Below are 26733 nucleotides of genomic sequence, written 5' to 3'. Positions count from 1 at the left end.
TTTGTCCCTCGTGTCATACAGGACTTGGGGGGGGGGGTGGCGGAGGAAGGGGCGGGAGGCAAGGTTGCATAACTGTTGACCAACTCTGTTGACACAAAGCTTGTGTGTCCATAGTTCTCCCAAGTGAATTCTTCGATACAGAACTGGCCCAGAGTCTGACCGTGAGTACTGGATGCAGTACAAATATTTCTGTTCAGTGTAGGGAAGCTTTTACTGAACACAATAAACAAGTGCTCTGCTACTTGCCTGAACCTGGGACCTTTCCCCAGTAGCGTCGGTTTACAGTTTTTTGCCATTTAGATGTGTGGGTTTTTTTGTTGTTGCTTGTTTTGCTCTTCAGCTATCATCTAGCTGGTGGTGGAAGGGTGTTTATGGCAGCAGGAGCATCCTGGCTCTCCCTAACACGGTTTTTCTGACTTCTGTTGCTTACCAGTACTATAATTCAATCAGGACAATGAGAGAAATGATTGAATAAAGCACTGTTTGTTGTGCTAATGAAAGCCTCAGTACCTGAAGTTCCCAGGCCTTGATAAAACAAGGTGGTTTGCGTTGATCCAGGTCAGGTAGCTGCCATCCACAGCTTGGACGCTTCCCTGTTCCAGAGCTGTACAGCAGTTGATTCAAATAGGCCCAAAGGAAAGGATTTTTTTCCTTAACTATATGGAAACTGCTTTTGTTTGGTTTCTGCTTGCCGTGGTACAAACTGAAGGAAAAAATCCTAAAAATCCTAAAAAATCCTAAGCCTAAAAAAAATCCTAATCCCTTTTTATGTACTTTTTTTTTAGGGGGGGGGGGAGAATCCAGAATCCTAATTCCTGAGTGTGCTCAGTTACAATACATCCTCATTAATAACAGATACTAGAATCAGTGAGAGGTGAACTGGGGAAAAAAAATAAGCTCCACCTATGAAATCTAATGAGTTAAAGTTTCCTAATCTAATGACTTAAGGTTTCCTATTTGATTTGAATTGGTCATTTAAATTAATTCATCCTACTACAGCCAAGACATGTCTTAGATATTTAGAACTCCTTAATTGCATGCTGATTAGCTATGTGTGCATGCATAGTTGAGCAAGAGTTCTGTGCTCATGAAATTACAAATGAGTTGCATGTTTGCTTATGTACCAGCAGTTTCTGCTGTAACACCTCTTGCTCACAGGTGTATTTATAGAACCAAGCCAATCTTTGTTTTATTTCCTTACCCTACTGTTGCTATAGCCGGATTTATTTGCATGTGCATGCATAAGCGAAGTTAAAACTACCAACACCCTGCCCCTGGTTTGTTTTATAAAGCTGCAGACCTTACCATTGCTATCTGAAGAACATAAGGGCCAACTCTAATGTGTTACAGCAGTTGCCTGTGACCAGGTAAAATGAATCCTCCCTAAAACCTTGACGGTGCGTTTTCCATAATTCCTGTTAGCAGATGGTAGTCCTGCTGCACAGACGCACTCAAAGCAGGGCCACCTTTACGGATGGCAGGCGCTCAGCTGGTAGAAGATGTGAGCAGAGTTGAGGGCTGTCAGGGTCCAGCACGGTGAGCTGCTGGGCTGGCTCGTTAGGGCACACCTTAGTCACTTCCTCTGCGTGCAGGATGCACCTTCAGAGCCCCACTTGGGCATCTCAAGTCAAAGCAGAGCGTGGAGGCACTCCCTGCTTACCAGGAGAGGACGACCTCGTGTAGGCTGCCTGGGTTTACTGCTCTGTCACTGTGCTCAAAGGTGCAGCAGCAAACGCGGGTTTTGTGCTGTCCAGGGGCACCTGGGATGGGGTCAGACCTGCCGCAGGGAAGGAAACCAGACCCAGCAAAGCCTCAGGCACCTGCAGGTCTTAGAAGGGTTCCTGAACGTCCTTGCTGCGGTCACCTGGATGAAGGTGGAGAAGCTCAGCCAGCCCTCGTCTGCTGGGAAACCAAGCCGAGAGCTTGGAGAAAATCACCATCACCTCCTCACTCTTTGGTGGATTTAACACCCTGTTGTTGCTCTTTGCGAGCCTGGCGCTGTCCTCCACCAGCTGGAAAGAACATCCCTCTTGTCTGACGAGGCGCTGTGGCTTGTCCTCCGCATCGAACGTGACCCCGGATTCCCCGGCTCCGCAAGTCCTTACTCATCCGAGCGGTGATCTCACGAGACCCCCTCCGAGTCCCACGAAGGCATTTCGCAGCGCGTGCCGGCGGATGGCTGCTGTCCCAGGCCGAAACACGAGAGGCGAGAGCAGGTGAGCGTGAGGCTCTGCGCCGTGGCCAGAGGTGTGTCTGTCGTGGGGCTCGCTGCTCCCCGTGCCGATAGGAGCGTCCAGAAATACCTGCACACGGCCGAGGCGTGTCTGGAAACCTGATGCCTCATCGCAGCCGATGTGGAGGCGGAGGGAGGAGGGCCGAAAGACATGTCCCTTCACGCTCACAACAGCTGAACACGGAGAAGGAAACTCACTAGAGTCCTTTATACCTGCACCGAAGGCCTTGGTGTCCCTGTCTCACCCCAGAAGCCTTGCTGTATTCCAGTACTCTGGGGGGGTGGCAGTCCCGCACCCGCCGGGCGATGAACATCGCAAGGAGACGAGGCTTTTACAGACAGGAACTCAACAAAACCGTCTGGGAGCTGCCCAGGAGATACACGTCCCTGCACCCGGTGGGGTCCGGGGCCTACGGCTCCGTCTGGTGAGTGGGGAGCAGCAAGGGGCACACGGGGGGTGCTCAAAGCATCCCTCCGGGGGGGAGCAAGGAGGTGCCTCTCGGTACCCCTCCATTATGAAGGGGCATTTGCATGCGTGATGGAGGTGGTTTGTCTGCTGCCCTGCATGGGTTGCTCGAAGAAAATGGACCTGTTTTCTCCTGCGGTTGCCCCAGGTGGGCAGCAGGGAGAGGTCTGAACCCGAGCTCACCTCTGCAGCATCCGTTTTGCGGCGGGGGGAGCGGGACGGGCAGCCCTCGCCCAGCAGCCGGAGCAGCAGCAGGTAGGCAGGGCTGCCAGGCGTGCCGAGCAGCTGGGTATGGCCTCGGGTCAGGGAGCTCCTCAGCTTGCCGTGGTCTTGAGCTTGGATTAAAGGTGGATTTCTGTCCAGCAGCAAGGGGAAAAAAAAAAAACACCTAGGTATCTGAAAGCAGTTTGTGAAGGGTAAAAGAGTTGGGTGCCGGAACAAAGCACCAAGCCTCCGGGGACAGGGGTGGCTGTGGCAGTTCAAGGCAGCTGATTTTGGCCTGCCTAGGGAAAGCAGCTGGGTGGTACAGCCCCCAGTTCTGCTTCCAGATTGAGCTCATAAAACAAAGTATTGTAAACTAGGATCAGTAACAGCCTGGGACTTCCTTCCTGGCTGATAGGAATCCTCATCGTACAAGAGAGTAGCGCGAGCCGCTGTTAATGACATGGGCAAAGGTGCCGATAGTGAAAGCAAGCAGAAGTCGGATCTTGCTTTTATGCTGGTGAATTGGAGGAGACTGATGATTTTTAGAAAGGTTGAACTTGAAGCAGCCCATTGATAGCATGTGAATGCAGCCCTTGTTGCATAACATGATGAGTTTAAAAAAAAAAAAAAAAACAACCAGGAGGTGTGTCCCCTCTCCTGGGTGTTGGGCAAAGTGCCTCTCCTGGGAGGAATCCCAAAACCCTGGGGCCTAAGTTCTGGCTCTGTCCCCTGGCTGCCTATTTTACAGCACGCAAAGAGGCACCAAATGTTTCCTTCCCCACTTTGCTGTTCGTGTGCAAGGTGGGCTTCTGAGACACTTAAATGAGTCCAGCAAACTCCAGCAGCAAGACTGAACTTGACGTTTTTTATATTTGCACTGTGTTTTCTGGTCTTTATATAAAAGTAAAGCAGGAAGACTAAAAGAAAATAAAAATGGGTGAGTCATAAGGAAAAAAAAAGAAAAAAAGGAAGACAAATCCCTCCAAATCCTTCTTGACCACCAGGAAAAACAAAAAAAGAGAGAAAAAAACAGCAGACAAATCTTTTACTGGACCCTGTGCAGACCTCAGCTGCTCTGAAGAATCTCAGGGAGGGACGGATGTGTTAAAAGAGACCCAGGGTAGAGGGGGGCATTATTATGGCATGGACAGTGCTTGGCAGAGTGGGATTGGTGTTGATTCACGTACAAAGAACAAGTGGAAGCATGTGGAGTTAGGATTTGCTGTCCTCTGCTGGGAATTGCTGGGAAGCTTTTCTAGCACAGCATTTTCGGAGCAGCCAGCTTCTGCACGTCCCTGAGCTAATTCAGGAATACCAGCAAATGCTCGTTTCTTCCCTCGTTAATTCTGCCGAAATCCATAGTGATTTTGTAATTGCGGGAGGAGTCTTCTGCCACCCCTAATGCTGCTCTTCCCAGCCAAAGTGGGGACCTGGCTCTGCCCGTCCGTGGCTGTGGGCATGGCGTGCTGCGCCCCGGGTCCCACGAGTGCGGCGGTGTCACCGTCACCTGCAGGCCTGCACGGCGCACGCGGGACCTCGCCTCCAGGTTGTCCTTGGCGTCATCCTGCACTTCCAGCTACTCATTAAACCGCTGCTGGGAAGCACGTTGTGGGCTCACCCCAGCTCTGTCAGCAGAATTAACTCTTAGCTGTGCCTTATGGCGAGGGTGAAAGTAACGCTGTTTATGCGGGGCAGGCTGAAGCTACGGCACTCACACTCTCCTGCGTTGAGCGGTGGGGTTAGATATGTGCTCTGTTAGCTGCTAGTGGGGTTAGATACGTGCTCTGTAGGGCAGGTGTTGGGACAGCGGGTCAGAACGTGCACTCTGAGGTTAGGAAAAGTGCCTTGGATCTGCAGAAGGTGTTTGACTGTGAGGTCTCAGTCCTTTCCTCTTAATTTGCTTGCTCCTTGGAGAATTTTTACACTGTGCTGCCATTTCTGCCAACACCTGCTGATGTCCTAATGAAAATGAGACAATCTCCCCTTTCCTCTTAAGATATCCTATGTGATCTTCAGCGCTGAAGCTGCCTGGCATAGCTGTTCCAGCGCTTGCTTTGCTTTTTCCAGCTGAATAGACTGACAAAATCGCAGTCATACTGAAGCTCTCAAAGGATGTGTCTGCTCTCATCACCAATAACTGAGAGCAGCTGGAGGGGACCTTAGTGGCCATGAGCAGGAAGATTGCCTTATGGTACCGGAGATGTTGTCTCTGCTCGCTAGATGAGAGCTGTTGATAAGCTGAACCGCTGGAGGCCACACCACAACTGATTACTTGGGGCTGACAATCGGAGAAAGCTGTTTAACAGACTTCCAAGGTTTGCACCAGGGAATAATAACCCTTCCTTGGTATTAAACCAAAGGGGAAACCAGGCTGAGCAGGATATTTCCACCTCTCCTATTGCATGTCTGCCCTAAACCCAGCAGAATGCACCATTTGACTGCGTTATTATGTGGTGTTTTCTGGATTATGCCACTCATAAAGCCTTGCCTCTGAGCGATGGCCCTGGAGGTCACGGTAGTGCTGTCTCTGCTTTATGGTACCAGCCCTTTCTAGGCTCAGATCCTCCAAGTGCCCGGAAGAAGGAGCGGTGGATGGAGCCTCGTGGTCTGGGACCTCTTGGAGGGATCAAGGAGGGGCTAAGGCACCAAGGTGTAACGAGGTGTGCTGACGCTCCCCTCAGTGTCCCTGGAAAACACCACCAAGAATCCTGACGACAAGCTGAGGATGTCCCTCCCTTCTTCTTATCTGGTGAAATCCGGATCCTGCTTTGCAATCCGATTACAGAGCCTCCAAAAGAAGAGTGTGTGGCACAGGATCACCCAGTCCAGCTGCAGACAGTAAATGTGATCAGAGAGAATAACGCGTCATGTCTCCAGCTATGGCTCTTGCACCATGTTTCCATGAGCTCATGAGCAGAATCTCATTTTCAGCCAGACCTGCTTTTATACGGAAGCATATGTAGAGCATCAAAGATCTTTAGTGCTGGGGAATTAATTCTAGTAGCCTGCATTTTTAGCATGTGACAGCCTCTTTTTGCTCCAGAAAACAGGAAGGAAGGCTGACGTACCTTTAACAGCAACTTCCAAGCAGATGGCAAAGAGGAAATTGCTTTATTCCCTTATCTCCATGACTTAGTAAAGGAGAAGGCAGAACTAGAAACAATCCTGACCTTCAGCCGTTTGTGTTTCCTTCTTCTCACTGCTCTGTTAGCTCCAGCTCATTGCTGCAGCTTAGAGGAAATGTTAAAGGGAGTAAAGACTGGCCACTAATGCTTTGCTTGATATCCTGTCTAGTCCTCCAAAAAGCATGGGCTGTGGTCTGCAAACCCAAGTAATACAGTGGAAAAATCTGTGTATAGAGCTTCACTGAGTTCCTCTGCCAGCATGGAAAGATAAAGGGGCCATTTTTTTTTCTTTTTTTTTTTTCTGTGAGGTCCAGAATTAGCTCTTTGCTAGAAGGGAACTTGTTAAAACACGTTTGTTAAGGCACATTTGCATAGTCAGAACTGTTTTTTATTCGTCTGCTGCAGTTCAGCCATAGACAAGAAAACAGGAGAAAAAGTGGCCATCAAGAAGCTATGCCGCCCGTTCCAGTCGGAGATCTTTGCCAAGAGAGCATACAGAGAGCTCATGCTGCTGAAGCATATGCAACATGAGAACGTAAGTAGCTGTTTTTCTTCCTGCTAAAGCAAAGGAAACTTTCTTGCCACTTGGGAACAAGCCTTCTGTGGTGGCAGCACCTTAGTTTTGATTGAGACATCTCAAAAGTTGGCATGTGCAGGCAGTCTCAGGACTTAACTGCTGCTTGCCTACTGTGCCCAGTTGGCACCAGGCTTCAGCAGATGTGTAATGGGTGCTCCTGAGTATTAGTAAGAAGAGAAGTAGCTGCGTAGCATAGCAAAGAATCCTCAGAGTCCTCACGTAGAGTTCTCAGTGCTCGCAGACGTGCATGTGCCAGCGCAGAGCTGCTACCTGTGTCCCACGTGCACAGCAAATGCTTTCCAGGCTTAAATTTGGACTTCTCTTATCCATCAGGTCATTGGGCTGCTTGATGTCTTCACCTCTGCTCCTTCCTACCACGGATTCCAGGACTTGTAAGTGTGGAGTTTGTGTTTACTCTGTCTAGACACAATCACTGCCCTAGACACCTGCAGGCTTAGCAGCAGAGTAGCGCATCGTGTTGAGGTGCAGCTCAACAGACTAATTTGAAAAGGGGCAGACTGAAGCCAGACATCCCCAAGTAACAAGGAGAATCAAAAGCAGAGGTCAGTTCTGATGGCTAAAACCCCCACATGAATAGGTCACATGCCATGTTCACAGCTGGGAGAATGCCCCATAGACAGACCGACATAAGTAACTGAGGCGTTACATTCCATGGCATATCACATGTGGCATGATCCATGCTAATGCCCTGGCTGTGTGACTGCTAACTAAGAGGCTGGAGCCTGAATGGGAGAAGTATTGCTCATCAGTCCCTGGGATAACTAAACTGAGAATTTCCAAGATTTATTTTTTTTCACCTTGATTCTGGATGCTTTTTTTTGTTTGTGTAGTTCTTTTTTACATTGGTGTTCCATTTCCCTCAGTGTTGATGGTCAGGTTGGACGAGTCCATGAGTTGTTTTCACTTCCCCATCCTTGGGCACTGGCAGCGTGCACCTGGGTTTGGATTTGCAGCTGATGGCTGGATATTTAGCAGTCTGCACAAAACGTGTCTGACTGTTCTCAGAGCTGGAGGACTGGCAACCAATTAGCAGCCTCAGCAGGCAGGCCAAAGGCTGAAGGAACCTTGATGTTGTCTTCCAAGGCACAGCCGAAGAATATTATAAAGATAAATTTGGTAGCCAACGTAGCGGTTTTGCAAGACTCTTTAAAGCTGAACAAGATGTTTCAGCTACCAGATGGTGTAAGGCCATCTGGAATTGAACAGCTAAAGTCTAAAGGAAACTAATTCAGGATTGTTAAGGTTTGCAAGATCCTTGGTTTTACTTGATGTCAGGTATCTGATTTGAGGGAAGGAGAGCAATTTTCAGAGCAGGTAGAAATCCTAGCATCACTACAGGCTATGCTAGTTGGCTAGGACCGTAGTCACAACTACTCCTTTCAGTTGCAGTAAGTTACACAGCCACAGGAAACAAACAAGTGAGAACAAGGCTAGCCTGGTTCCCTGTGTTTTTTCTTCTAGACTTAGGGCCTTGTCTTACTGCCTTTTAGCTACCTGGTGATGCCATACATGCGGACAGATTTACAAAAGATCATGGGACATGAATTCAGTGATGAAAAGATCCAGTACCTGGTCTACCAAATGCTGAAAGGGTTGAAGGTAGGTGGGTCTGGAGAAATGACAACAAGGCTGGGGCACCAGCAGATTTAGTGACTCGCTGCAGCTCCTCTACAAGTAGATCTTGCTCTGTGTCACCTCTGGGCTGACCATAATAAACCCCCCTTCCAGCACCATCTCGGAAGACTTGGGGGTTTTATTGCGTGCACTGAGAACAGGTAATTGCTATTGAACTACTCTTGTTCCAGCACACATCAATCAAAATTACTGTTCTTTCACACTAGTCAATCAGGTATGGAAACTACAGCAGTTAGAGCTTATGATGGTTTCTCCATGACAGCGGTTGCGTCACTGACTTGCCAAAACCCTTAGCAAAACTCTGCACAGAAAGTACGCGGCTGGGAGCAAATGGAATTCTGCTGAATTTCCCACACGGGCCCTCAGTGGAGAAGAGGGAGGGAATGATTTTGTGTTCAATACAATAAGGAATGTGCTTGTTTTTAAGAGCCTCTGAGAGAACAGAAAGTAATCACTTCAAACCCTGAAATGTAGGGACAGTATCTTAATACTACTACCCTCTGTAATACCCTTCCCCTGAAGTCAGAGCAGTGGTTTAAAGGCGTTAATGAATTCACCCTAATAACACCTCTCCCCAGATCACTGCTATCTTGAGTTTAAATAAAGGGGGGGAAACGATACACAAAAGGCTTAACTGGCGTGATAAAAGTCACAAAGTCAGTTTTTGCAACTCTAATCTGATTTCCAATTTTGTTTGATTTTTTTTTTCACATGGATTATCACTCAAAACAGAAGTTTTCTTGTCGTCTACTGAACACGTTCCTATCTGTAATCTTGATGCTTTTGTTTTGATAGTTTAAGCTATTAGTTTACTTGCTGTAAGGAACTATTGCTCCATACCTCCTCTTCTTCTCTATGCCTCTTCTTTATAGTAGTAATATAACTGCAAATACTGTCAGAAATTCAGTGTGGATTTCATATCGCTGCCAGGCGGCCTTCTCCCACCATCCATTGTTCCTCCTGTGACTGTGGGTTTTATTTGGGGTCATGCACTGAGGGCCAGGGACTTGCAGCAGGTTCCAGGGTTGTGTTCTCAACAAGTTCTTGTTTGTAGCTCTCATTTCTGTGGGAGAAAAGAAAGTCTTATCTGCTGTTGATCACATTGTAGCTCCTCTTTTTATTGCAGTATATTCATTCTGCCGGAATCATCCACAGGGTGAGTTCATGTGCACTGTTATGCTGATTTTGTGTGTTTAGGAGAAACTCAGCTTGGTCATAAAGCTAACAAATTCCTGAACATTGTTTCACTAATAGCCTCATCTGCTCTAAGTTCTCTCTAGCGTCCTCCCTCTTTTTCCCTCCTGTGCCCTGTGCTTGTTTGTGTTTGCTCTCTCCGCTGTGCAGCATTTTGAGGAAATGCTGTATTTTCTGATAAGCTGTGAAGCATTTTATGGTTTTTGAATGAAAACTGCTTCAGGAAAAAGCAGGAAAAAGTCTCTTTAATATAAACCTATACAGTAGGCATGTTGTCTTTGCTGTGTTGATATTGGACTCGGGATGTTATGGGAAACTATCCAAAGTGAACTGAGGTTTGACTAAGGCTCGTGTTGATGAGCTGCAAATCAAAACATCGGTATTATTCTGATCTTGTCTGTTTTAGGACCTGAAGCCAGGCAACCTGGCTGTGAACGAAGACTGCCAGCTAAAGGTAGGTGAAAAAGCACTGCATTGTAGCATGTAGCATATCAGATTGCTGATGAACTGCTCTGCGAGCAGGAATCCTGGCATTTGGGCGTCATCACGTTTCCTCTTGCGTTCTGAGACTTGATTCAGGGTACTTCATTACACAGTGGTTGTAGTCAGTGGGAAATACTCACCTGCTTATGCAACTTGCTGAATCAGGGCCCAAGACTTGGAATGAACATCCTGTCACTGTAATTCCAGCTGCACTGAAGTTCATAATGACTTCCTAAATAAATTCAACACTTCTGAGCAACACTTGTGTTAGGTGAACGATCCCTGAAGGATAGCTGGATACAGCCACAGTTACCCCTTGGTTCCCATGGACTAGCACCTGAAACATGGTGGCTGTGATTCTATTTTCAGTATTGCTCTGAAGGGACTGCTTACAGCTCACTGGTGTGATGGTCTAGCATGTGCTTTCTGTAATGTATATTACAGGGAGTGGCTCCGTTGCCTGTAAAGGTTGGGTCAAGCCATGTTCATCTCCAGTACTGAGGGAGAGGTCATCTCCTGTCAGCTGCAGGGTGTTTTTATAGGAAACGGTGAGTCGTAATGGCCTGCGAGCGTGCCTTGGCCTCAGGTTCTAGAAGTCTAAACTCTGAGATTTTTAAATTGACTTAAGCTACAAGAAAGGAAGTGACCTTCCCGGTAGCACATGACAGAGATCCTTTCCACAGAGTCTCCCCAGGACAACTGGTTTTGCAGCTGGATTGCAATTTACAGTGGAATTAAGACAAACCTGTTAGTTCTTTGAACCATCCCATGAGTGGTTTTGGTGTAGTTAGAACTTCATTATTATCTGATTGGATCTGCTTCATTTCTTCTTAGAAGCAGATCCTCAGTTGCCTGTGGGATTTCTCTTTTTTTCTTTCCTGCCCTTCCTTCTTTCTCTTGCTTTGGTGAACTGCAGATCCTGGACTTCGGTTTGGCAAGACACGCTGATGCTGAGATGACCGGCTACGTGGTTACACGCTGGTACAGAGCTCCAGAAGTCATTCTGAACTGGATGCATTACAACCAGACAGGTGAGTTGCATTGCTTCAGCTATGTGACTGTCTTGTGACAAATCCCAAGATCCCTCTGTCGTGCCTGTGTCAAATCTCACATAATCCACCAGATGTTCTTGCTCTTTATCATCAGTGTCCCCTGGAGCACTGCTCTGCTCCAGTCATACAGTCCCAGCTGCACTACTCCCAGAGCTATTGCCTGTGGGAAGTGATGAAAGCGAAGATTTTAGCAGCATAGAAAAGACAGGGGAGGGTGGAAAATGGGAGTGAAATTGAAATCAGTGACTGCTGAGGACTGAAAAAGCAGGCAACAGCTTCTGTAATCCTTTCTTCCTAAAAGCTGTCATTCTCTTTTTTTCTTTTCTCTCTCTTTCTCCCCAAACAGTGGATATCTGGTCTATCGGTTGCATCATGGCAGAAATGCTGACTGGGAAAACGCTGTTTAAAGGAAAAGATTGTATCCTTTCAAACTGAACCTTTTCCCTTTGGGGCAATGATTCTTGGCATGTGTGAAAGGGCTTTTATGAATGAGGCTACTGAGGGCAATCGGTGGTGGCCTGGTTTACTAAGAGGTAATCACAGGGGACCAGCGGGGTCTTTTTGGTGAGGAAAACAGAGACGAGATAGGAGGGGGCAGAGCCACCCTTAGAAATACACTGCTGTGCTGGCCGCATACACCATACATCAGCAGTCTAAACTGCTGATTCCCACAGCCTCATGCCCAAGCCCTTGCATATCCCTCAAACCTATGGGCATAGGCCTCGGTAGAATTATGCCAGAACTCCTTGTTGATGAAAATTGCATTCCGGGAAAAGAGCTCTTTTTGCCAGTGTAATGAGTCTTTGCTTGTGTGGCTTTGCTGGGTTTGTTTCACACCCTGCTCAAAGCTGTCGCTGGTCCTGGGACGCTCCTGCATGCAGTCTGCGGACTGAGCTGCTGGGTGGAGTCCAGGGCTTGCTCCTAGGGGACAGATAATCTTTAACACAGCCTACCAGACCTAGATCAACTGACTCAGATCCTGAAAGTAATGGGGTATCCAGGAGAAGACTTCGTGGAGAAACTGGAGGACAAAGCGGTAAGCACGTTCAGCGTGGCTGTTCATGTCTTGCTGCCAGAGGTGTGGAGAGGTGCTGCTTTTACAGCAGGCACGTGAACAGGAGAGACAGCAGTCTCTCCTCCTGACAGCAATGATGTTTCTTAGTGATGCATCTGATGTATTTGACTTTTTAGTGCTTTGCTTTAAGAACTGGTATGGATTGTAGGGGCTGGGCATTAGGACTCCTAAGCGAGGTGCCTAACACACCAGCAAACTACATCCCTCCTCTGTTCTCCAGCTTGCCTGTTCTTAAAGCATGAATACTTCTGGATCTCAGTTGATAAAGTTTGTTCCTCACAAACTGGTCACTGAAATGACATCTGAGATAATTCGCTGTTCTCTTCTTCTAAGTAATGAGACCCGAGAGCTCTATTTTACCACCCATTTACTCACACGTGTCCAGTTGCAGTAAATGCATGTGCTGTGCTTTCCTTTCTCTTTCAGGCTAAGAGTTATATCAAGTCCCTTCCCAAAATGCCCAAGAAGGATTTATCTGTGCTTTTCCCCAAAGCCAATCCCCAAGGTAAGTAATCTTTGAGCATTTCTCACAAGTTTTCACAGCTGGAAATGAGCTGGGCTGACCGCCATAGCTGCAGTTTAGTTGCTTTCTCAGAACTTCTTACTACTTCCTCCTTTGCAGGTTGTGTGCCCACAGGAGGCTGCCCTCCCCAGGGCTAATATGTATGAATTAAAAGCAAAACAATTTTTTATTGGCACTGCAGTGTCAGTGGTCTGTTACTGGCCATCTACTTGTTTGGGTTTGGTTTTTAATTTTAAAAGGACACAGTCTGTAGCATACAACTTCTAAGGAAGAGGTGGACTTCAGACTCTTGTATTAACAAGCCAGAAGAGTGTGCTGTTTTAAGAAACTTGATGTCTAGGTTGCAGGATGCAAATTATAGGATTAGACCAGTTGTATGTAGTTGTATTCAACTACACCTTCAGCTGCACTTGGTACAAGAGTTGGGATGAATTTTGGCTGATACTGTCTTTGAGAGCTTATTGCTTGCAGCAAAGCAGATGATATTATAATTAGGAATATTTCAATGAGGCTCTTTTTTTTTTCCCAGCCCCACATCCAAGGCATTGCAGGTTTTGATAAAGTGCTGAGAGAGCCCCAAAGTCCACTCAAGTAAAACTTCTTCCTGGGGGAATTGCACAGTTCAGATCATAGCTGCCTGTTGAACACCTGTACCTTTTGGTACTTGACAGGTAGCTGGAACGTGCAGTTTTCACTGTAGAAATTGATCTACAGGTAGCTCTTTCCCCAAGTAGATTACAAATGAGAGTAAAACTCTTCTAACAGGTGAGAAGAAAGCGTTAAGCTATTAAAACCAAGTCAAAATGGGGCTAACAGGCAGTCAGTATCTGAGTATCCTACCTTCCTGTTTACCAGGGATGTATAGATTTCTATATAGATTACCCATGCTAAGGCTATATTGAGTTGCAGGTGTCAGAGTGAAAGCAAATGACTAAAAAATATCTTGAAATTACTGGCTTGCTGTTTATGTTCTTGCAGCTCCATCCATGCAGCAAGGCCTATCCATGACTAATTTGTTACTTCTATACAATTTACACCTACACTTCTGTTAGTAAGTTACCCGAGGCTGCTGTTTGGCAGATTTTGCATCTCCGCTGACAGGAGCTCCATGCTGCCTAGGCCATGTTGAGGAATGTTTCATTTTCAGGTCTGGAAATGTATTACCGGAAACACTAGTCCTATCGCTTTCAGGGTTCACGCTTAGGATGCCTGTTCTCCATTGCATGCACTTAGCCATGTTCCTGTCTCCTCCTATAGCAGTGGACCTGCTTGACAAGATGTTGCAGCTGGATGTGGAAAAGCGCCTTACGGCCACAGAGGCATTGGCCCACCCGTATTTCGAACAGTTCCGAGACATCGAGGAGGAGACAGAAGCACAACAGTCCTATGATGATTCTCTGGAACATGAAAAGCTTTCGATAGAGGAGTGGAAAAGTAAGAAGTTTTTCTTTGAAGGCATGCCCCTGTCTAGCATGGGACTTTCCTGCCTCTTTCTCTGTTTCCTGTGAGCATGCTGAGTAAGGCTAGCTTAGCTGCGACTGCCCATTAATGCCTCAATGATGGCATGCATCCTCCTTTCCTTGCTCTTGCTTCTGTGTATTCAGCAAAGATCTCTTCTGCCTCCATCTCTTCACTCCTTTTTTGCCTCTCTGCTTTGTCTGACTCTTTCTCTCAGCTTGTACCTGCCATATCTTTTCAGATGAATGCTTCCTCTCCGCACATGTAACAAAGTTTCATGTGTCCTCTACAATCACACATGCTACTGATAATAACAATTATTTTGTTCTGTTTTTCAAGAGCACATTTACAAGGAGATCTTGTCCTTCAGTCCCATTGCACGGAAGGACTCAAAGAAGCGGAGTGGAATGTCGTTGTAGCAACTGGTGCAACCGTGACTGGGTTTCACTTCTTGTGCTGGATGACAGATCGGATTTATTCCACGCTACCTCGCTCATAGCCTTCGTTTGGCCTGTGGGACTTCTGTGTGTGTGAACACGAAGACGACACCACACTGTGGGCATTGGACTTTGTACTATGCAAGGGGGAAGCACCCCCAAACAGTTTTCAACACTGAAGATAAATGTATGTTCATTGAAATTTCGTGGGTGAATTTACCTCGTGTTTCTTTTTTTCTTCCCCATATTCCTCCAGCTGAGAGAGCAGGGCTTACCTTGCTCCTTTCTCATTATTCTTTCCAAGGACAAGTTTTAGCACTTTAAGAAAACAGTATATTTGCCCGGGAAGTGAGTCCAAAGCAAAACAGTAAATTGGAAAATTCAGCATAACGAGACTTTATCCAGTCTAACTTTGAACCTGTTCCCTTTCCCCGAGCAGTCAAAACAGCATCTGGCACAGTGAGGTTGCTGAGATGATGTAGGCTCCCAGGACACCATGGGAATCCAGTTGTTTGTGGACTCGGTCTCCCTTCAGAGCAGCTCTCAAACTTCTAACCTTGCCCTCTTCCCATCCACAAAACTCCCGGCTAGGGTGCTGCCTCCTCTGGGCAGCTGTTAGCTCCTCCTTTTTGCTCTGCTTCTCTCATCCCTGGGTTTTGATCCGTGCTGTCTCCTCCTTAGTGCTAGCTGCAAACACAACCTGGGAATTCAAGGCCGCTTTGCCACGTTCACGGACCAGGCATCCCAAGGAGCTGGGTATCACCAAGTAGTCCTGCTGCCCTCACTTGGGCCTCTGCCTTTATGCTCAGCCTGGTTCCCTCAACGGTTCTGTCTTAGCGGGGCTTATCTCTCCCTGAGCACTCTTTCCCTGGAGCTACCCTGCCTGCTGCAGGCTGCCTTTATCGCTCAGCAGGTCAGATATTTGGTTACACAGTCCAGTGACGTGACCCCTCAATGTTCTCCTTCCCTCTGCTCTGAGGGATCAGTTAAACCTGGGATCTTTTGCTCCAGTCTTCCAAAAGAGCTGTTCATGCCTTAACATGAAGAGACATTCAAACTGATCATTTGGGAAATGTCTTAACTGTCTTGTCAGGCTCAGATCCCTGAGTAAGGATCAAAAAGTTTATATAAAGGAGAAAAAAGCATAAAAATACATTGCTTGAGCAATGTAGCATTAGCAGAAAGGACAACACAATTGAGTGAGCACAAAAATAACTTCAGATACCTTAGGTTTGGAGTATCAGATTAGATCCTTCAGTCAGCATCCTTATAAATTGCATCTCAGAAAATCTTTTTCTACTATCGTGCAAAAACTGCTGCAGGCTAAATAGCATCCTTGTAAATAAGAGCTTCACAGATGCCCTTTACTGTACTTTCTTTGGTGAGGCTTTGTTTCTTATTTATATATGTAAATTTTAATTCATTCACTTTAGTGAGTAATTCGTGGTGGCTTCAAGAAATTGCCACCTCTGAGAAGCTCACCTGGAAATTTTTGATGCGTATGTGTCAGTACGTCCCAATCCACCAAATACACAGGTGTTTGATATGAACGTTGTTATCATTAGAAGAGGAGAAATATGAAAAACAATTGCCAGAACAAAATAAGCGAATGGGATCTGAAAGTGACTTCACGCTTACTACAACTACGTAGGTTCTTGCTTTGGTGCCTGCTCTCATATAAGCTTCTAAATGCTTGTGCTTTAGAAATCGAGTGTAACTTATTGCTGGTGTGGGATATCTCAGGGAAAGCAGATGTGGATGAGTTGGTTTCTGAAAGGTAAGGTGACTCCAAGCTAGTTTCAAAGTCTGGTATTTTAGTTCCTTAAATTCCTGTCTCTCTGTGACAGCCCTCTTTCTAACTCAACAATCTTGTAGACACCAACTCTCTTTAGTCCTTTTGAAATATGTCCCGTATTTGCTTGCACAGCTTATTATAATGCTCTCTCTTCACCACTTGTATCTGAGGTGATGTTGTGATCCTTCAGTATATGTGAGACCAGGCGACTGGATAGTGTTTTTTAAGAATTTTTCCCTTCTTCCTCTATTCCTAGAAGTTCTCATTGCTCATATGCTAAACAGTTAATTGCAGAGCTTCCTAAGTACTGTAGGGACTTCAGAGCTGTTTATCCCCTTTCTGCAGTGCTACAGAATGTATTTTTCTCTGACAGGTCTTTATTCCTGCTCAAAATATGAATGAGTATGCCTCACCCCCACAAAAAAATCTTTAGATATGTATTAGGACGCCTCCCAGCCTGTCACATATTCCCTTAAACACCATTTTGGTTAATAATCACATGGCAATGCTAATTGCTAAACCAAAACTGATAGAAGTACTTAAAAAAGACATCATTTTCTGCTGGTTCTATGCTGAGCAGGATACAAAGGTACAGCCACTTTTAAAGAGTGATTCTCTAATAAGTCATCTACCTGCAGCTTTGCTATGGATGGAAATTGCTAGTTTTCTTGAATGGACTGTAATAAACCTCTGGATAAGTTCCATGTGCCTACATATTAATGGTAGCATAGAGAAAAGCCTAAATAGTAATGGAGTTATGATTCATTCAGGTTAAGTATCTTCTTATGATCTCTCAGAGTCTGCACAGGAGTACAGACTTATGCAATCAGCCCCCTTTGCAGAGGTTTTCCTGAAATTCATCGAGTGTAAGGCTCACTAGCAGTAACAGAGCGAGTTTTGTCAGATGTAAAATGAGGTACAAAGTACGTACATGGATATAGATCTGTTGGGGACCCACATTTTGTCTCTACAATTGCAGGTGCTATCATTAGAGCTCCTTGGTTGCTGAAGTGCTGTACAGAATGGTTCTGGTGCTGTCCAGCTCTTAAATCTCTTGCCAGAGTGTTCTGCCTGCACTTGACCTACAAAGGCTAAAAATATTACAAGTTACTTCAGTCACTTTCCAAATCCTTTCCTGTAAATTGGTAGTTATGCACAGATCCACCCTGTGATCCAGAGGTGCGATACGTGCAAGCACATCTGAACTAGCTTTAAGTAAGCTGGTGTGAGCTTGGTATTAATAGAACAAGCTGTAAAGTAGCAAGGAGCTCAGCGTGTTAGCCTGTTGAGTCTTCAGAAAGTTTTGCAGCCTGCGCTGAATCTGGCCTACCTGCAGATCCGCTGCTTATTGGTATAGTCACCAGATTGTTCAGCGCTAGGCAGCTGCGATTGTTAGTTGTGATAACTTTGAACTACAGCATGAATATCTCCTTAGTTGGCATCTTCTGCCCTGTTGCGGTCAGACAGGTTCAGGTGGTTGTTTCAAAGTCCATCCCAGGGGATGTGTGCCGAGAGACCAGGGTCTTCTCTGTGCAAGAGCCCAGAGAACATGGTCCCTAGGGCTACATGAACATAGAAGGTACATGAGCTCAGTTATATATGCAATGTTTCTCCACTCTCCACCCCTTCTGTAGCTGCTGAGTCATTTTAGTTTGTTTTAGCCAGGACGTACACTTTCAGTACTCTTCTGATTTTCTTCTTTGCCTATGAGTGACTTCTGGTTTTGCTGTATAGACCGCAAACAAGGGAGAACTGCACCATGAACAGAATTTTTTGAGCTCTGGTCTTCACTACGAATCAGACGAGGTGCCGGTGCGTTTCTTGCCTCTCTCTGCTGCAGTTCACGCTGTGTAGTGCTCAGGGTAGCCCTACAGCAACTGTAGCTTTTAGATATGACTGTATTGATGTTATCTTGCTGTAGCTGCACAGATGCTCCGCACTGATGCAGTTTCCCTTGGCTTGTATCTCTTTGGGCCACATACAGCCCTGTGCCTCACTGCACCCTTAGGTAAGGACAGCGAGTGCAGAACTGTTGCGATCTTCCCTCAATTCCCTTCAAATTCAACACTTCTGCTACAAAATACCCTGGAAAACTGGGCTGGAAGGCATGCAGGGGAATCCTCTTGACACGATTGTGAAGAACCAAGGTTTAATCGAGAGTAAGGGACCATCCTTTCTTCCTCCTGCTCTGTGTGATGCAATCTGCATTTTCCCTGACCAGTGGAAGGGAGAGGTTTCAGCTGCGTCAAACCCCAGTTGAAATATTGTCCCTTTGAACCTGGCATTTGACTTGGCTGCCGTGTCCACTGCATAATCTTTAACAGAGGTCAGAGAGCTCTGTGCGGCTGCCGTAAACATCTCAGCTGCACGTGTTTAAAGCTGCCCATGTTTACAGCTGCTTATGCCCCAGTAGAAATGAGGCTCGGTGTCTAGCAGAGGAGGTTCACCATGCAGATAGGTGTGCGCAAACGTACGGGGAGATGGCTCAGGACTGCAGGTAAGGGACACAGGTCTTCTGATGATACATAGCTGTGGCCAGCGAGAGGTGGACAAGGGTGTGACATGGAGTAAATCTGCAGCACAGACTTCTGGAGTACAGTGCTTTCTTTCAGAAAGGACCCATTCAGGTTGAAGACCACTTTAAATGGGAATTTAGAGCGTGACTTAACTGTCTTGCCACACTTCAAAGGGGGAGGGGGCGGCTAGGAAGACCTGAAAAGGACTGGAGTTTGCTGGCATTCTGTAATGACTGAGGGAGAAAACATTTCTGTGATAAAGTAATACACTGAACATCCTAATGGCAGTTGAAAAGGAGCCTCCATAGCTCTAAATAACCTGAGCTGCCATTCAGGACTTGTGTCTGACCAGAGGATGAGCAGAAGAGGTACTAGGAACTTCCAGTATCACTGGGCATGAGAAGAGTAAATGTGACCACTACAGAGTGGGGGTACGCAGATTTTGCTTTCAGAGCGTGCAAATACTAGTTCACTTGTTTCAGGTGTAGCACATAGAAATCTCTTCGTTATCAGTCTTTCTACTGAATATACTTCCAGAAAGTATCGCCTGCTTCACAGACTAGGTTTCTGAGTATGTTTTCTGTTTTGTGAGTTTACACTGAACACTGAAATAGAACAATCTTAACAGTTTCCTGTGTGGGCTCCACACGCTGAGAGTCATTCATTCACTCACTGACCCTGCCGAGCACTCCGTTAGTACGCCCCACATCCTCCAAGAGCTAAATACTATTTCTCTCTGCATTTTCCAGTATCTTGACAAGCATGGGGAGTGGGTGCTCTGCAAGCCCAAGGACCAGGGAGGTGTGCACGTTGTTGTTGTGTGTACGAGATAGCAGGAAATGTAGCTGGATGATAGTGGAAAGACAACATTCAGTTAGAGACCAACTGCCCCACATATATATGGCACTTAAAGACATTTTTCACTGAAGAAAAATGAGCTACTTGAAAAAAAATAATTCATATTCACTTGTCATGTAAGGAGCTTGAAAAACACTTACTTGACAGAGACACTGACTCAGGCCAAGGTATAAAATACTTTAAAATCAGCACAAGAGACATGGGGTGCGTGACCCTGACAGACACTATTAGTCAAAGAAGAAATGATGTTATGCTGGGGCGCAGGTGCATCTATTAGATGACCCACACTGACACATAATTGATGTACATTCCTTTCGTTAGTTTTTCCTCTTGTGTAGTTTACATACTTTAAAATACAAAGTTGAGTGGTAAGAATCACTCAGCTATTAACTGAACATCCAAAATTCTGTAAATTAGGCCAGTCAGAAATATGCTTGCTATTTCTTTTAAGGATGGACAATAAAAAATTATGTTGATACAATTCATTTGTGCCTACCTCACATAATGTAGATGTCCATCATGAAATACTTGTGTTCATTCTGCATTTATTTCTGAGTTTAGGAAGCATTATTTTTTATTGTTACTTGGAGAGTGAAACCTTCGTCATAAACAATCTTTCTGTGCAAGTTTTTTGACAGCAAATTAGGTCTGTGAGTTGCAACTTTATGGGACAGATCTTATTTATTAGGTACTTACTGTTGAGAGTGAGCAAGAAAAAGTGGATGAAACTTTTTTTTCTTCTTTTTTTCTTAAGAGACACTACAAAGTTATCGTTTTTGTTTTGTTTTTTTTTTTTTTTAATAAGGACACGATATTCACCACATTTTGGCCACTACCTAGAAATGTTTCAGTGCAGAGCTTTGGAAGCATCTACAGCTTCTTAGAAAACCATACACTTATTTTTATCCCATAGGAAAAAGAAAGAGAATCTGTTTCGTATTTAATCTTTTCACATTCTAAATAAGATTAAACAGACGAATCATTTTCAGTTTTTAAGTGTGTGATAATGGGTTAGAAAAAAAACCACAGGAAATTATAAACACATCTGAGAACTCTGCAATACTGCAAGAAGGATGGTGATGTTTTCATATTTCCATGTCTCACTTGCCTAAGTAACCAGGCAAAGTGTTCCTAATCCTCTGCAGTTGCCCGTATCGTGGGTCAGTGGAGTGCTAGCTGGTAATATGATTATGTTTTTTTTCCCCCAACTAAGAGAAACAAGACATGAAAGAAAACCCAAAATAGCCTGTACTAATTCATTTTTTCCCCGGAACGGATGGACACTTACTTCACTTATGTTCAAGGCCATCAGCATCACTCCACTGTCAAAATGTCAGTGTTTCCAAGCAATTGTGATATATGGGATGTTTTGCCTGATTTCTCTCTACGAGGTCATTTTCTGATCACATGGGTTTATACAGCTTTAAATACCATGTTCAGCCAATGCTGCTTCACAATTGATGCAGTCAGCATTTTGGCTGATTGATAACTCCTTTTTTGTTGGGTTGTGCTCTATTAAATAATACTGAAAGGTTAGTATTTACCTCTAACCCCTATTAATTTTCAGTTGAATGAGAGACAGCTGACTCCTTTTAGCCACATTTGGTTACAAAAATTATAATCTTCCTCCTATCAACCATAATGTCAGATCTTTCCTCAGAAAAGTTTACCTGAAAAGGGTTTTAAGACTGATTTGCCTGTTAAGATTAAAAAAAAAAACACCATTAATTACCACTGGGGTGACAGCGCTGGGTGCTTGTGTCACCTCTCTGAAGTTACTGGGACTGAACAGGGTTATAAATATTCCACACAAAAGCAGGGTCTTAGGAAGTACAGCTGAAATATACTGCAGCTAAGGCTAATCACTTTGAGATATCAGGCTTTTGACCTTTAAGGTGCGCAGGTCCTTTTTAGCAATTGCATTAATTTCAGTGTTTCTGAAGAAAACAGCCCCAGAACAAACTGAGGCACAAATATAAAAGCATACTCGTCTTGAGGCTTAATGAATCAACAAACAAAAAAAGGTCACTTTTCAGCTTCCAATTACAAATGATAGTTTTCTCCCCTTTTAAGTGTGTTTATATAATTGAATAAATATGAAGAAAATTACAACTGAAGGTGCCCAGCTCTGTTTGAACTGTCTCAGCTGCTCTTTTTATTTGAAGCGACATGGCTGGTTTTGCACCCGTACCCTTTAGAAAGTAGGAGAGCAAAGAAATTAAATTAAGTTGTGCCTCTGGGATTTGAGATAAGTCCAGGATGTTTTTTCAAATAACACATTAGTTCCACAGCTCTATTTTAAAATTAAATGATGGATAACTTGTTTTGATGTTCTAACATATGGCCCCCAATCTTTAGAGATGTCTGTACATACTTCATGTTGTGCACGAGTCATCCTACCGAATTTAATAGGGCTATTCACACGGTTGACATTAAGCATGTATGCAAATCTTTGCAAGACTGGAACCTAATGTGATTATAATAAGCCAATTTCAGTGCAAATCTAAGAGTATAAAGAGCTTCAAAACTGAGGTCAAAATAAAAGAAGTTGCATAAGTTTGTCATATTAAAAAAAAAACACTGGAAAAAAAACCAAGAAAACCCTCTGTTGAAATCAAAACTAAGTTCTCACATAAAGAAGGGAAATGAGCTAGTGAAATTGCTCATTGCAGTTATTAAAATGATTTTACTTACGGTGTAACTGTCTTCCCAACACTACTCAGATGCTGAAACACCTATTTGATAGATTTTTTTTTGTTATCTTTCATAGATAGGATTGTGCTTTGCATAGTTGTTCTCTGGGTGTTAGGTGGGATCTTATATAAAAGAGTATTTTATTTCTATAACTGATTATTTTTCATCCATAAAAAAATCATAGAATATTTAGTATTATATTGAGTCCTGATGCGTTAACAACAGATTCTTTAAAAAATACAGACAAAAGGAGTACTTAGAGGTTGCCATGTAAAATCTGTCACAGCATTACTGTTCCACACTAAGTAACATGTTTTCCCGTGTTTTTTAAGCTTCAACAAGCTCTGGTCCAACCGGAGTACTGTGCAGAACAGACTTGTCACAGGCTGTTTGGCTGCTCTCATATTCTGCAGTTAACATACGTTAAAAGACAAAAGATCCATAGTCGGACTGTAAACGAGGGAAAATAACATTCAATTTTTCCTTCGAAAACAATTCAGTTAATTCTGTAAATTCAGATGGTAATATTATGCAATACTCTGCATGATCGTGAGTGGGAGGTGGAGTGTACATATGCACAAGTATGTGGTACGCGCTATAAAAAATAAGTGTAGGAGCTTCTGGAGTTCCTATCTCACCACTTATCTCAGTTGCAAGCATAACTTCTTCCTCGCTCATTCCTCTCGGTCCCTCTCTCTGTCCTTCCACCCTGCCACACCCCCGCACATTAGAAGGCCATCTGGACCCGAAGTATTAGACTAGAAAATAAATACGGACTGTTATTATTCTCATCATTTGTCTGATGTTGCTTGTTTGGTCGAACCGTGGCAGACACAAGGCTTACATGCTCTCTGGGGGGTGCAGCCGTGCGGGCAGAGCAGCCGGGCTAGCCGGCGCCTGGCGTTGCTCCCAAGCAGGCTCCCACGTGTTTTTTAAGCACCCCACGCCTCCTGCAAATAAATAAATAAAATATGTATTATTTTTTTTTTTTAAATGGGCGTAGCACGAAGGCACACTCACAAACCTGGGACAAAAACCGGGTTGCCCATCTCCGGGGGCACCTAAGATGAGTCCCTTGGGCAAACCCCAAGCTGGGGGGGGACGCGACGACTGTGTCCCCCCCCAGCCACCCGGAGCCAGCAGCAGCTCTGCAGCCCCCTCTCCACCATGCAAAGTGTGTTGTGTGGGGGGGGGCACCACCGACATCCACAAGCAGCACCCCCAGCCATGACCAACCCCCCCCCCCCCACCTCCTCCCCATCACCCCGCAACCCCCGGGGGCCACCAGCTCGGCGCAGCCCGGGGGTGGGAAGGGACCGGGGAGGGGCGGGCGGTCCCTGCCCGCGGCGGGGGGGGGGGGAGAGAGAAAGCGGAGCGGAGAACCACCACAGCAGCCCCCTCCCCCGCCTGCCCGCCGCCTTCCCTCGCCGCTCGGCCGGGCTCCGCCGCCACCAGCACCGCCACCACCGCCGCCTCCATCTTGTGCCCGTGTCCCCTGCTCCCCCCCCCCCCATCCCCTCCACACAGCACCGGGGGGGGCGCTGGGGGGCCTCCGGGAGGGATTTTTTTTCTTTTTTTTTTGGGGGGTGGGGGGGAGCAGGGAAGGAGGGGGGGGGGGGGGGGGGAGAAGAAGAAGCGGCACCGGGGGGGCCGGAGCGGCGGCAGCGGCATGAGGAGGCGGCGCTGAGGAGAAGGCGGCGGTTGCCGGAGAGGACGGAGCCGACATCTTGTGCCCTCCCCTCCCGCCGCCGGCTGGGTGAGCCCGTCCGCCCCAACGGGGGAGGGGGGGGGGGGGGAGGCGGAAAGGTTTGCTTTTTTTTAAAAAAAAGACGGGAGAAACCCCCCAAAAAAATCCTAAAAGGAGGCGGCAGCACCGGCGGAGAGCGCTGGAGCGGGCAGGTAACGCGGTGCGCGGCAGGCCGCGGCCCCCCCCTTCCCTCAGGGGCTCTCCTCCCTCACGCACCCCCCGCGCTGGGGTCGCGGGAAGGTGACCGGGCAGGGCGGGAAGGAGCCGGGGAGAGCCTCAGGCAGCGGGTCCGGTCCCCCCGGCTCGGTCTCCGCTTAACGGCCCGCGGCCCTCAGCGAGCGGGGGGCGGCGGCGGCGCGGCCGGGGAGCGGGGCCGGGCAGCGCCGCGGCCGCCGAGCCCCCCCCTGGCCGCCATCTTGGCTCCCCCTCAGCACGGCGCCGGTGGCGGCCCCGCCCACCTTCTCCCACGCTATTGGCCCAAGGCGGGGCCGAACGCGCCCTCCTTTAGGCCCGCGGCGCCTCGCGTTGGGATTGGCGGCGGGGCCGGGATGGACAGCGGCGGGAGCCAATAGCGCCTTGGCGTTTCGTGCGCTCTTTGTCGCTCCCCCTCCCGGCCCGCTCCGTGGCTCCTTGGGGACTTTTTTCGCACCCCGGGGTGCTGAGAACGGGCAGAGCTCATCGCAGCCGCCCGCCTCGCCCCCTGCACCCATGGGCGAGACCTTATGGCTGTGCAGGGTCCCTGCTGTGCCCTGCCCCAGATCTCTGGCTGCAGCTGGGGCTGCCTGTGGGGCTGCCATGTCCCTGGCAGCACCCAGGAGCTCCCTAGAGTTGCCCCCAGCTGGCACCTGCCACAGCTCCCCTCAGGGCGCTGTGACCAGGCTTCCCCTTAAACTTCAAACCCAGCCTGCCATAAACGTGTTGCACCCAACCATGTCCACACAGAGCTCCCCTCCTGCGGCCTGGCGCAACTCCCGGCGTGTGCCGCGGCTCCGTTAGGTTACAGAAATATTCAGGGAGCGATAACGGTGTGTTGGAGCACGCCCCAGCTCGAAAGCTCTCAGCAGTTCCTGAGGCTGCTCCGTAGGCATCGGGGTGGACTCACGGGGTCTGGGGTCTGTGTGGGTCTGTGGAGAAGCATGGACATTGCGGGCACGTGGAGGAGTTTGGCCCTCTTGGCGCTCTGGGTTGGCAAGAGAAGGGGACATGTGGTGGAGAGGGGACGTGGCTGCCTCAGGCGGTTTCTCTCCTGTGGCATCTGTTGCTGTTATTTCACGGATACGTTTCTTAAATAGCTCTGTAGGTGCTCGTTCCCCGCTGCGCGGGAGCAGATTTAAAATCAGGGCAAACAGCAACAGGCAGCTGCCCAGGGCTGGGGCGCTGCCAGCGCGGGACGGCGCTGAGGAGCGGGAGGACGAACATCTCCAGGCCTCGTGTCTGACTTGGTGCCCCGGGGAGAGGCGCTTGCTGCTAACACCAGGCTAAGCCTTAACTAAACCTGGGCTGTTTAGGGCTGTATAAGCTGTAGTCAACATGGTCAGGGTGCTTTGGAGTGGAGTGAGAGCAGCACTGTTCCCATCTTCTGCCTCCCACCGAGGTCCAGGCAGCCTTCCTCTCTGTAAATCACTAAGATCTTCATCAGCAAGGGACCGAGCTCTTCTCTGGGGTCCACATGCCATGCTGGAAATGGCCCAGAAGCACCCCCAGCATCACTGCCTTGAGCTCCAGCCTTGTGACCTCTGCAGGTTAGCAAAGAAACCTGGTGCTGGAAAGAAAATCCTTGGTCATCTGCATGGCGAGGCCAGAAAGAAGGGCTGCGGCAGGAGGGAGGGCTGGGAAGGAGACTGAGGGCTCCTGAGGTGTGAGCGGGTGCCTCTGGTCCTCAGAGGAGCGTTGCATGGGTGTAAACCACAGCGACATTTAGCCCTGTTAGAGGATCCACTTGTGCTGGATTTTTCCAGGCTGCATATACAACAGGGGCCTGTATTGCAATAAAATGTGGATCTCTCCCGTTTTTTAAGTGGAGCTGTCTACCCCTCTGTAGTCATTTAAGTCTCCTGATGGGGCTTGTTTTCGTTAGTTCCCTTTTTAGACCCCAGGCATTTCTGGGCCACAGGTATGAAAACTGCTGCTCGAGAGAATTGAGCCATTTCTGAGCAAACTGGTGGGACAGAATTAAATTAAGCTCTGGCAGCTTTGTGCGTTTTAGCCACGTTGTTTGTTCAGTTGTGCTCTCTAGGAACCTATCCCCCTGTTCCTGGCGCAATACCCAGCGGAAATGGATTATGGGAGGTTTTTGGAAAGCCTTGAGCACACTGGCGACAGCAAGAGGACGACTCTTTGAACTTTCTGCTTTTACATCAACAACCTTTGTCCGTGGTAGGACAGAAGCAGCGTGGGTCGAAATAGCGTTTAACCCTGCTGAAGTCAAGTCTCTTTAGCATTTCAGCGTGCACGGATGCTGTTTGCAGAGGGATTATTTTTATATGCGGCTAGGAGATGTTTTCAAGTGTGCCAAGAAGATCAAAACATTCCTAGATTGCTTCTTAGAAGTTTCTGTGTTGCAGACAAGGTCTCAGTGTTCAGTGCAGTGTGTCTCGAGTTCATTTCATGGCTGCTTTCAAGGCATTTTGGAGGTGGGTA

The 26733-nt window shown here is 47.1% G+C and overlaps 3 protein-coding genes across 7 annotated transcripts in view; 2 read left to right on the top strand and 1 right to left on the bottom strand.

Moving 5' to 3' along the window:
* The window catches only part of SLC26A8 (solute carrier family 26 member 8), an 88612-nt gene that overhangs the window by 51067 nt on the left and 10812 nt on the right, over positions 1–26733 (bottom strand). The window lies entirely within an intron of this gene.
* On the top strand, positions 120–16981 carry MAPK13 (mitogen-activated protein kinase 13). Of its 3 annotated transcripts, none has more exons than XM_080569110.1 (12): positions 120–161; positions 6434–6563; positions 6939–6997; positions 8117–8225; positions 9388–9417; positions 9862–9909; positions 10855–10969; positions 11337–11408; positions 11947–12026; positions 12492–12570; positions 13846–14022; positions 14386–16981. In XM_080569110.1, exons 2-12 carry the CDS (start codon positions 6534–6536, stop codon positions 14463–14465), a joined length of 879 nt encoding a protein of 292 aa, XP_080425236.1. In that variant the 5' UTR covers positions 120–161; positions 6434–6533; the 3' UTR covers positions 14466–16981. The 3 variants fall into 3 exon arrangements, with proteins under 3 accessions (XP_080425236.1, XP_080425235.1, XP_080425234.1); XM_080569109.1 differs by lacking the exon at positions 120–161 and adding an exon at positions 187–2658 and having other exon boundaries at positions 13849–14022; XM_080569108.1 differs by lacking the exon at positions 120–161 and adding an exon at positions 191–2658.
* BRPF3 (bromodomain and PHD finger containing 3) overlaps positions 19659–26733 on the top strand; it is a 33701-nt gene continuing 26626 nt past the window's right edge. The window contains exon 1 of one of the 3 annotated variants that reach the window (XM_080569070.1): positions 19659–24102. Coding sequence is in view for 2 of the 3 variants with exons in the window: in XM_080569067.1 (XP_080425193.1) it covers positions 23514–24245 (732 nt within the window). In the remaining variant the exon portion in view is untranslated. Of the gene's footprint in view, positions 26727–26733 lie in introns of all 3 variants that reach the window. The other 2 variants (XM_080569067.1, XM_080569068.1) reach the window with 2 other exon arrangements.

This window comes from Anser brachyrhynchus (assembly GCF_964034855.1).
Source record: "Anser brachyrhynchus genome assembly, chromosome: 27".
Taxonomy (NCBI): domain Eukaryota; kingdom Metazoa; phylum Chordata; class Aves; order Anseriformes; family Anatidae; genus Anser; species Anser brachyrhynchus.
Note: the sequence above shows the minus strand (reverse complement) of the source record. Positions and strands in the feature narration are given on the sequence as shown.